We start from the raw sequence: 12,403 nt of genomic DNA on the forward strand, positions 1-12,403 counted from the left end.
TCAATCACTCTTTGAACACAAACAAGACATGAATCTAGCTCGTAACCATCAGTCAGTTCGATGGACAGTCACTCCCTCTGAACAAAACACCAACCACTTTAGGCATCACATACGACAAACATAGAACATTCACTTCTCACATCAATAAACTCAACACAAAAGCAGCAAACAAACTAAACACCCTAAGAACAGTAACTGGCAACAGATTTGGACAAGAAAAAGTATCCCTTAACATCCTTCCCAAACAGTTCATATGCTCCACTTCAAACTATGTCTCATCTGCCTGGTCTTCCACCCTCTCAAAAGCAAATATAATGAAAATAAAAATTACCCAAAATACTGCATTCAGAGCAATCACTGGATGCCTACCAACAACAAACACACAACACCTTTACAATGAAGCAAAGATCCTCCCAATACAGTCCTGCCTTAACATGCTCAATCCTTAATTTCATATAACAGCAGTAACCCCACCCACCCAAACCATTCTAAAACTAATCACCAACCCCAAGTAGAGATAAAAAGCTTACCCCTACCTCAAACTAAGGTAACCTTCACTCACAGTTCTCCCAACCCCCAATGGATATAACACTGACAAAACACGAACACACACCACACCAAACTAACCTAATTTGCACTAAACAACCAACCTCTCAACTCAGTCTTAAATTCCAACCCAGAAGACATAAACCCTTCAGAAACCACACTACCCATACCCAAACAAGAAACAAATCACACTCTTGAGTCTATGTTCCGAACATCACCCATCATAACAACACAAACACTGTTTCAACATATCCCAGGACCCCTCATGCCCATAATGCAACTACCATAAAGAAGTTGCCAAACACTTACTAATCAACTGCCCTGCATGCTCATAAACACATACACACATTGTTTTATGACCTACGATCCCAACCAGTGGATGTGGCTAGCTTCTGGAATGCTGTAGGAGCCTGATAAAAATAGAAGGGAAACCTGGGGCAGGAAGTAAAATACAATGTAAATACTGGTCTTTCACTGTATCCCATCCTTGTTACCTCACATTTGCTTGCATTGGATTTCATCTACTATGTATCAGACCAATACAGAAATTAGTCTGGGTCTCCTTTAAGTATATGCAATCCTGCTTACTTTCCACTTCCCTCATGACCTTTGCATCATTTACAAGTCCATACTTTCAGGCAAGTCACTCAAATATATCGAGAATAGGATTGGTCACAAAACAGAACCCAAGGGTACTCCACTGGTGACTCCACCCATATGTAGAAGGTTCCTCTGCCTGTGTGCTATTTGCACCCTTCCACAAAGATGGTCTATTATTCAATGGAGGTTGTACGAGTGTTCCCAAATCCTTTCCTGTATTCCAGATTCTCAATCAGCCTTCCTTGCGTCAGCATCAAATGCTTTCTGGTAGTAAAAATACAAATGTTATTCCCAGCTTTCTCTTTTGTCTATGACAGAGATCACTCTTTTACAGAAATGTAAGGGGTTCACTACACATGACCTCCTTTCCCTAAATCTGTGTCGCCCTTGTATAAAATTATCATTTACTTTCTGATGAACTTTTGCAGTACCTTTCAGACCACAATCATTAAGGAGACTGGTCTGTAGTTCAGTGCCTCTTTCTTATAGACAGGAATACCATTAACTCTTTTCCACTCTCTTGGCACTTTGCCTTTATCCAGCAACACCCTTAACAGTATCTCAAAAGGTCTACCTAGTGTATCTGCAAACATCTTCAGCACATATGGTGATATTTCATCAGGACCATGATTCTTGTATGAGTCAAGACCTTTAAGCATTTGTTAAAATCTTTTCTAGGTAAGTCCATCAGTTTTTGTTCACAACATCTGCATCTCCAGCTTTCTCTAAAATCCACCTCTTAGCTGATTAGCACTAATCCTTCATGCTCTGCATTGTTCTAAAATTCTCATGTACGAGACCATAAATTTTGCTAATTCCTGTCTATATCAGTACATATTCCATCTACAGCTTCACTCAATAACCTGGACACCTATCTTTCAGTGTTCCTAGGTTCCTGTCCTGTGTGTGAGTAATTACAATCACCTATTTGTTATCATATATTTGTAGAGAGTTTTACTTATGAGGCCCCATCTTTTGAACATTTTCTAATACTAAACAACTTCTTAAATTTATGTATGCTGTCTGCATTAACCATGACCCCAGTCCTCTACACAGGGCTTCCAGTTTCTTGGAGGCAGACTTAGCTATTTCCATAATGTTGGGTTTCCAAGAAAGAGTGGACGTTACACTTATACAAAGATGTTTATTGAGTCAAAAGGTACAATTACAAATTCATCAAAGGAGAGAGGAAAGCTGTGAGGAATTTTCGATAGAGAGCTGGATAGAAACTAAGTCTTGAAGGCAATAAACTTAATCAGATTTCATCTACCACTGAGATAACCTATCCATGTCTGAGTTTACTTAGGAAGTTGTGTTGAGACGAAATGCAGATCGAGTGAGAAAAGCAGTAGTGAAGGAAGTGGATGAATGCAGTGTTGAGTCATCAACATATTAGTACATTTGGTTATTCAAGGAAGAGAGGAAATCATAGGACAGAACCTTAGGGATATGGCTGTTGACAGAGAAACGAAGAGACTGATCCATCAACAAACACAGAGACAGATCAGCCTGAGAGGAAGCTGGTTATGAGGGAGCAAAGTGAAAGAGGGAAGCCAAAAGAGGAGAGCTTAAAGATGAGACCCCAATGCCACACCCTGTCAAAAGCTTTTGGATATGTTGTGGGTAACTACATGGGATTTCCCAGAATCTTTCAGGGATGATTACCAGACATCAATAAGATAGGAAAGAATATCACCAGTGGATCTTGCCTTCTAAAAGCCAAACTGGTAATAAGAGAAGACCATGAAATTCAAGATGTTTAAGGATATACGAGTAAAGATGGTGTTCAAAGACTTTGGAAGTAGTAGATATCAAAGCTTCAGGACGACAGTTAAAGAGATTAGAATGGTAACCTCCTTAGGGAAGGGATATACCGATGAACACTTCCAAGAAGAAAAAGTTCAGGTTTTTCAACAGAAACAGAATTGACGAGTAAGTGCAGTTGCAAATTCAGAGGTACATTCTTTCAGTATTCAAGGATGGATGCCATCAAGATCATAAAACATTCTTGTGTCCAAAGACCGTGTTTTTTGGACAGTTCAAAAGGAGGTTATAGGAAGGGGCACAGAACCAAAGAGAGTTGTTTTGTCTATGGGAGATACAGCTATAGTACCACCCAAAAAGAAAATTGAAGGGAAAGGTGGAATGACAAAAGTTTTTAGCAATGCCCTTAGATACGGACCAAAAGCCTATCATTGGATGAGGAGAGGTTATTGCACTTCCTTTAAATAAATGAATGCTTTGCCTCATGGATAATGTACTCACAATGATTACAGGCAGTGATACATGCTGAATAAGGAGAGTTTTTCCAAGCCTGTTATGCCTGATTCCTTGCCTGAATAGCCTCAGGATAAGAACAGTTGAACCACAGACTAGAAAAAGAGGTTATCTTGGAGAGAGAAGGGACAAATGCTTCCATTCCCATAACAATAACCTCTATACTGCATCTGGCAGAGACAGAGGCATCACCACATAGGAGACAGTAATCTACCCAAAGAAAGTCAGAAACAAATTTTTGCAAATTATTCCAGTCGGCTTTGTTGAGGTACCAATACTTACATTTAGAGGGAGGGGAGATGCCATTAAAACAGGTACATTGATGGGAGTGTAGTCAGAAGAAGCAACTGGGTTCAAGAATGTGCAGTTACAGCATGAAGGATTAGTGGTGAAAAACAGATCCAGAACATTAGGAGAGTGGGAGAGTGGTAACTGCCGTCAGGATTATGGGTGTGGTGGTAGATAATTTATTCTCTATCAATCAGAATGGAGAATGTGTGGGCTTCAATCTTCCCACAACCTATATGGAATGAATTCACCTATTCCCATTGGTGAAAGATAAAATCCCCTAAATAGAAGAATTTGGCTCACTGGAGTTAATATAATTGAAGATAGGTATAGAACTTGTAGAACTAGGGCAGCAGTGAGCAAAGCAAAAGGAAAATTGTGACAGTACAGGGTCAAGAATCCAAGTTGTGGAAATGAGACATCTAAGAAAAGCATATGGTATGACTAGATGGAATGAGGAAAGTAATGAGGGGGCATATGACAGATCTGGTAATGCTGGGAATGCAATGGGAATGAATTGTAGTGACAGAGTAGGTGAAACGTAATACTTTAAGGTGGTTGGGCATGTGGAAATAATGCAAGATGGGGAGTTTACAAAGAGTGTATGATAGTGTGATTAAAGGGGTTGGTGTAAGAGGAAGACCATCTGTCGCAGAGGAAATAGAGTGGAAGAGTACTGGAGGGAGAGAAATGGAGGAAGAATGCACAGGATGGTGTATGCGAGGGAGGCAAGCAAAGACAGGGATATGGGAGATACTTTTGCAGTGACTTCCCCCTTCATGGGAGTTCCTGAGGGGAACAGGCATCAGAGATATAAACAGATAGTAAGACAAACAATCCCCACCTCCTGTGTCAGCAAGGTAATGACAGGTTCAGGAAAAGAAAAGGCCTCATTTGTTCAAATCCACAGCCCCCTATCCATAACTGAGCCCAACATTCCTTTCCATGGTTTCCCTGACTGCTTCATGTGCCTAGTTCATTCCACTGATAGTGCATTGCCCCCTTTATATCACATCACTCCAATTCACCTTATCCTGAGCACACCTTTCACCTTTCTGTATGTTAGCGCACAGAACACACAGTCTTACTTACTTCATTTTTCCAGTTCAGTCTCCCCCCCTCTCCTTGTCCCCTCTACTTCTGACACATACATCCTCTTTGTCAACAGGAACAATATGTTTTCAGCAGTGGTAATATTTGCTTTAAAAAATGTGTGTGAGAAACTCTTAAAGAAACAGAAGGTCCTGTATATAGCAATTTGGGATCTGGAGAAAGCAAATGATAGGGTTGACAGGGATGCTTTATGGATGATATTACAAATACATGATGTGGGAAGAAAGTCATTATAAGCAACGAGGAGAAGGCAGAAAGTAGTGCGAGTGGTTCTTGTGCAGGTGGGTCTGCAGTGTGTGCGTGTGTGATGTCACCTTGGCTTTTTAATTTATTTATGGATAGGGTTGCAAGGTAGGGAGTGAGGGGGCTAGAGAAGTGAGTCACCTGTTTGCTGAGACATGGATGTGGTAGCAGATTAAAATAAGAAACAGCAAAAGTTGGCATCTGAGTCTGGAAAAGTGCGTGAAAGGTGGAAGTTGTGAGTAAAGGCGAATATAACCTAGGTTATTAGTTTTAGCACTACAGAGAGATAAGTCAGTTAGGGTTTGAGTTTAAATGGAGAAAATCTAGAGGAAAAGGGTTCTCTTAGATACTTGAGGGATGACATGGAGCCATGAAAATGGAAAAGAGTCATGAAGTGGTGAGTCATCAAGCGAATGAGGTGGCGAAGGTTATGGCAGAATTGAAGAATTATGGAAAGTGAGATCACAATCTGGAAGGGCAAAAATGGATATATTTAAAGGTAAAGTACTTCCAACGAAGTTGGATGGATGAAAGGCATGGACAATTAGATGAGGATGTACAGAGGAGGAAAAATGTGTTGGAAATTAAATGTTTAAGAATAACATGTTGTGTGAGGAAGGTTGACCGAATAAGTAATAACAAGGTAGGAGAGAGGTGTGGCATTAAGAAGACCTAAAGAGGGTGTGCTGAAATGGTTTGGACATGTGGATAGAATGAGTAATGAGATGTTGACAATGAGGATATTTTGTGTCAAAACAGTTGGGGATAAAGAGAAGGGAGAGATCAAGCTGAAGATGGAAGGATGGAGTGAAAAAAACCTAAGTGTTCAAGGACTCATCACACACGAGGGTGAAAGACGTGGATGATGAGAAAAGAGAAGTGTAGTGAAGTGGTACACAGGGGGCGATGTGCTGTCAATGGACAGAACTAAGGCATGTGAAGCAACAAGGGGAAAGGTCTGGGGGGGTGGTTGTAGAAAGAAGGCTGTGGTTTCAGTGCATTACACATGACACACAGAGAATGAAAATGAGCAAATGAGGCCTGTTTTTCATCTGTTCCTGGCATTACCTCATGAGCATGAAAAACAGCAAACAAGAGTGAAAGAAAGAAAAAAGTGGTCACGAATAATGACATACTACCCCAGAACCCCTTTTTTGGGGACTCCTGCAGCTTTAGTGCTGCTCTAAATCAGGAGCAGGGAAAGGAACAACTCTTTAGGTGTGAAAGTTCTGTGATGAGACAGTATTCTTTTAATCCAGTGATGATGATACAACTTCAATGAAGGTAACTTTTTGCTTGTGGTGCAGGTAGAGCCCAGTAACACCTGAGCTTTATCAATCTGAAGAAAGACAGCTCTGAGGTACAGGAGCTAAATCAATACACTCTGACATGACGTGAGCGAACAGTATATAAGCTTGACAGTCCCTCTAAAATGCTGTTGATAAACCCAGGGACTTGCTGCCAACTACAATGCACTTTGTGAATATTCATAATTTCAAACCATTCCTAGATTATACCATACTATTCCTTTCCAAAAATACTTTCTACACAATGCTACAGTACAGAGTTTTGGGGAGTGAATTTTGAAACATACTAAAGAAGGGGAAACTGGATATGAGATAAAAGAATGGACTTGGAGGTTGTTTTGACCACAGGGTTAGACTTGAGGTATGGTTGGGTATGGATGTGGGGTGTAAATCTGAATGAGGCAAATATCTGAGTTTGGTGGAGATTGATCCTAGATTTAGGTGAGGGCAGGGAGGTCACAGCCTTGGGTGTAGTAAAGTCTTGGTCCTGATGACCAAGACATGGACAGATAATTAAACCCTTGCAGGCCATCCCAAATGTATATTATGTATATTTAAAAAACATATAAAGATTTCTCACTCTTTTATGATCCTATCAGTAGGAAAACTTCAAAACAATCAAATAAATGTCACTTATACTTCAACAAAATATCCAATAGGTATAAATATACCTACAGACCCCAAAGAATACTCTACAGAAGTTCTGTGGCATAATTCATAAATTCTATCAAATGGATGAATTGTCTTTTCCACAAACTTCATTTTTGAGGCAAATTTATCTGCAGTTTCAAGGCAGCCATGCTAAGCAAAGATCCTCATGTTACCTTTCTGACATGCAAGAGCCATCAATGTCTATTTCATTACTAAAATAATCTCATCATGCTTCAACAGTTACAAAGGCAAAACAAGAAACTTCCCATAAAATTCAACTGGCTTACCTATTTTTCCGGCTTCGAAACTGCTCTGGTTTTGATCCAACTGAGTTGGTTCTAATAGGTCGGTCCAGTGAAGAATCATCATCTTCCGAATACCCATAGTATGAGCCACTCCCACTCTTTTCAGCTATGAAATCAGGAAAGCGATGATCAGATGAAGGTGTTCCAGAGGTAAATGAGCAGCTGCTACCAGGAGACATCTCAGGAAAGGAGTCACCTGTCAAAAATTTTGGCACTACAGTTCAAGATAGGAAGAGGCTTATATGTTTAGTTACATATGACAGCACAAAAAATATACTGCATGTTCAAATGCAAGACAATTTTGCCCAGTGGTCTGCTTTCTCCAAGCGATAGTTTTGTTTTCTTGTATTAAGCTTCAATCCCAAATGGCAAATCATCAAAAAAACAATCATGCAATCAGTGACAATCTTAAAAGCCACTTTCATGGTTCACTTCTGTGGAAGTACTGACAGCATTTTTAAATGCAATTACCCAAGTACATTCCTCTGTGCAACAATAACACACTCTGCTATTTACCTTTACAAGGTACATTTCTTTGTTCTCCAATCTTTCCTAACCTTTTGAAACTGCATTATTTTCCACTTCTCTTTTCTCTCAGGAAGATAAAGCAAAAAGATAATTATTCCAAAACACATCTTCCCTATTCTTTTATTCAGTTTGTATAATATATATATATATATATATATATATATATATATATATATATATATATATATATATATATATATATATATATATTGGGGAAGAGCAGTGTGGTTTCAGAAGTGGTAGAGGATGTGTGGATCAGGTGTTTGCTTTGAAGAATGTATGTGAGAAATACTTAGAAAAGCAAATGGATTTGTATGTAGCATTTATGGATCTGGAGAAGGCATATGATAGAGTTGATAGAGATGCTCTGTGGAAGGTATTAAGAATATATGGTGTGGGAGGAAAGTTGTTAGAAGCAGTGAAAAGTTTTTATCGAGGATGTAAGGCATGCGTACGTGTAGGAAGAGAGGAAAGTGATTGGTTCTCAGTGAATGTAGGTTTGCGGCAGGGGTGTGTGATGTCTCCATGGTTGTTTAATTTGTTTATGGATGGGGTTGTTAGGGAGGTAAATGCAAGAGTTTTGGAAAGAGGGGCAAGTATGAAGTCTGTTGGGGATGAGAGAGCTTGGGAAGTGAGTCAGTTGTTGTTCGCTGATGATACAGCGCTGGTGGCTGATTCATGTGAGAAACTGCAGAAGCTGGTGACTGAGTTTGGTAAAGTGTGTGGAAGAAGAAAGTTAAGAGTAAATGTGAATAAGAGCAAGGTTATTAGGCACAGTAGGGTTGAGGGTCAAGTCAATTGGGAGGTGAGTTTGAATGGAGAAAAACTGGGGGAAGTGAAGTGTTTTAGATATCTGGGAGTGGATCTGGCAGCGGATGGAACCATGGAAGCGGAAGTGGATCATAGGGTGGGGGAGGGGGCGAAAATTCTGGGGGCCTTGAAGAATGTGTGGAAGTCGAGAACATTATCTCGGAAAGCAAAAATGGGTATGTTTGAAGGAATAGTGGTTCCAACAATGTTGTATGGTTGCGAGGCGTGGGCTATGGATAGAGTTGTGCGCAGGAGGATGGAGGTGCTGGAAATGAGATGTTTGAGGACAATGTGTGGTGTGAGGTGGTTTGATCGAGTGAGTAACATCAGGGTAAGAGAGATGTGTGGAAATAAAAAGAGCGTGGTTGAGACAGCAGAAGAGGGTGTTTTGAAGTGGTTTGGGCACATGGAGAGGATGAGTGAGGAAAGATTGACCAAGAGGATATATGTGTCGGAGGTGGAGGGAGCAAGGAGAAGAGGGAGACCAAATTGGAGGTGGAAAGATGGAGTGAAAAAGATTTTGTGTGATCGGGGCCTGAACATGCAGGAGGGTGAAAGGAGGGCAAGGAATAGAGTGAATTGGAGCAATGTGGTATACCGGGGTTGACGTGCTGTCAGTGGATTGAATCAAGGCATGTGAAGCGTCTGGGGTAAACCATGGAAAGCTGTGTAGGTATGTATATTTGCGTGTGTGGACGTATGTATATACATGTGTATGGGGGGGGTTGGGCCATTTCTTTCGTCTGTTTCCTTGCGCTACCTCGCAAACGCGGGAGACAGCGACAAAGTATAAAAAAAAAAAAAAATATCCTTTTTCCTCTGTTTCTCTAAGTATCACTTTATTTGTATTAAGTTTCTCCTCTCAAATAACATACCCAACAATGTATGAGTCCTTGATTACAGAGTTCAACACTTTAACTGTATATCTAGATTTCAAGGGCATTCTCCAGAAAGTTTGATTTAAAATAAAAAAAATTAGTTTAAATGTGGAAATTTTTCTTGCAATTCCAAGTCTAACACAATACCTATCAAAGGGAGTTTAGTTATTCATTAGTAAAAGCAGCATACAGTACTTTCTTTTAATGATGGTGTGCTTAACTTGCAAAGAACAGCTTTGTGGGATTCCAAGCAGAAATGAAACCAGAATAGGTTTCAAGGGAAGGGGAGACCAGAACTTTAGGCAAAACCATTATGAAGACACATTAGGAAGAAGTAATAGTTAGGAACATAACTTAAAAGCCTCTGGAAACAATGCACTAGAGTTGTCCTTAGCCAGTGGCCTGTTTAGGGTGAGGCACAGAAGGATAAGAAGTGGCAGTGGAGTTCACCAGTTTTGGAGACTTCTTTTGCAGAAGCCACCCTTTTGAAGGAGTTCCCACAGGAATGAGGGGCATTAACAGACAGATAGCAAGTAAAATGTGAAGAAGAATACTGCCTAAATCTCCCCTGAATGTTGTTAAAGTGTTGGGAGTTGGGGGGCTGGAAATCCACCCCACTTGTACTACTTTCCAAAGATGGAACAAAGGAGGGAGCTGAGCTCCCTACATCCAGGCCCCAAAGACCTTTCCATGGTTTACCCCAAACTTTTCACATGCCCAGGTTCAGTCCATTGACAGCATGTCAACTCTGGTATAACGAACTGTTCGAATTCCATCTATTCCTTGCACGCCTCTCACCCTCCTGCATGTTCAGGCCCAATTGTAAAAAATCTTTTTCACTCCATTCTTCCACCTCCAATTTGGTCTGCTTCTCCTTGTTCTCTCCACCTCTGACACATATATCCTCCTTGTCAATCTTTCCTTACTCATTCTCTCCATCTATCCAAACCATTTCAACACACCCTCTTCTGCTCTCTCAACCACATTCCTTTTATTACCACACATCTTTTTTACCCTTTCATTACTTACTCAATCAAACCACCTCACACCATACATTGTCCTCAAATATTTCATTTCCAACACATCCACCCTCCTCTGTACAACCCTATCTATATCTCATGTCTCGCAACCATATAACATTGTTGGAACTACTATCCTTCAGACATACCCATTTTTGCTCTCCGAGGTAATGTTCTCTCTTTCAATGCAGTCTTTATCACTCCCAGAACCTTCAACCCCTCTACCACCCTATGATTCACTTCCATGGTTCCATTCACTGCCAAGTCCACTCCTAAATATCTAAAACACTTCACTTACTCCCATTTTTCTCCATTCAAACTCACATCTCAACTAACTTATCCCTCAACCCTACTGAACCTAATAACCTTACTCTTATTCACATTTACTCTCAACTTTCTCCTTTCACACACTTTTCCAAACTCAGTCACCAACCTCTGCAGTTTCTCACTCGAATCAGCCTCCACTGCAGTATCATTGGTGAACAACAAGTGACACTTCCCAGGCCCTTTCATCCCCAACAGACTGCATACTCGCCCCTTTCTCCAAAACTCTTGCATTTACCTCCCTAACGACCCAATCCATAAAAAAAATCAAACAACCTGGGGACTTCACACACCCCAGCAACAGACTAACCTTCACTGGGAACCAATTACTCTCCTCTCTTCCTACTTAAACACATGCCTTACACCCTTGATAGACACTTCTCACTGCTTCTAGCAGCTTACTTCCCACACCATACACTCTTAAATAAAGACCTTCCACAAAACATCTCTATCCACCCAGTCATATGCCTTTTCCAGATCCATAAATGCTACATACAAATCCATGTTTCTCTAAGTATTTCTCACACATATTCTTCAAAGCAAACACCTAATCCACATCTCTACCACATCTGAAACCACACTGCTCCTCCCCAATCTGATGCTCTGTACATGTCTTCACCCTCTGAATCAATATCCTCCTTTACAATTTTCCAGGAATACTCAACAAACTTATGCCTCTGTAGTTTGAACACTCACCTCTATCCCCCTTGCCTTTGTGCAATAGCACTATACATGCATTCTGCCAATTCTCAGGCACTTCACCACGATCCATACATACAATGACTATCCTTACCAACCAATCAACAACACAGTCATCCTCTTAATAAATTCAACTGCAATACCATTCAAACCTGCTACCTTGCAGGATATCATCTTTGGCAAGGCTTTCACCACCCCTACTCTCCTCACCAAACCATTCTCCCTGATTCTCTCACTTTGCACACCACCCCAACCAAAACACCCTAAATCTGCCAGTCTATCAACACATTCAACAAACCTTCAAAACACTCACTTCATCATGACATGTTATCACTTTCCTCCCTTGTCCACTTCACCGATGTTTTCATTTGTTCTTTTGTCTTACGAGTGTTATTTACCTCCTTCCAAAATATCTTTTTATTCTCCCTAAAGTTTAATGATACTCTCTCACCCCAACTCTCACTTGCCCTCTCTTTCAACTCTTGCATCTTCCTCTTGACCTCCTGCCACTTTCTTTTATACACCTCCCAGTCATTTGCACTCCTTCCTTGCAAGTATTGTCCAAACAACTCTCTTTTCTTTCACTAACAACTTTACTTCTTCATTCACTCACACCTTTCTAATCTGCCCACCTCCCATCTTTCTCATGCCATATGCATCTGTTGCACATGCCATCACTGCTTCTCTAAATACATCCCACTCCTCAACCACTCCCCTCATGTCTTTTTCTCTCACCTTTTACCATTCTACACTCAATATCTCCTGGTACTTCCTCACACAAGTCTCCTTTCCAAGTTCACTTACTCTCACCATTC

The 12,403-nt window shown here is 40.7% G+C and overlaps 1 protein-coding gene across 14 annotated transcripts in view; it reads right to left on the reverse strand.

Moving 5' to 3' along the window:
- Positions 1 to 12,403, reverse strand: part of LOC139756701 (uncharacterized) — a 378,118-nt gene that overhangs the window by 48,211 nt on the left and 317,504 nt on the right. For all 14 annotated transcript variants that reach the window (XM_071676382.1, XM_071676380.1, XM_071676379.1 and 11 more), the window contains one exon: positions 7,313 to 7,526. In XM_071676382.1, coding sequence (XP_071532483.1) covers positions 7,313 to 7,526 — 214 coding nt within the window. The remainder of the gene's footprint in view (positions 1 to 7,312; positions 7,527 to 12,403) is intronic.

The sequence above is a fragment of the Panulirus ornatus genome, chromosome 23 (genome assembly GCF_036320965.1).
Source record: "Panulirus ornatus isolate Po-2019 chromosome 23, ASM3632096v1, whole genome shotgun sequence".
Classification (NCBI taxonomy): Eukaryota; Metazoa; Arthropoda; class Malacostraca; order Decapoda; family Palinuridae; genus Panulirus; species Panulirus ornatus.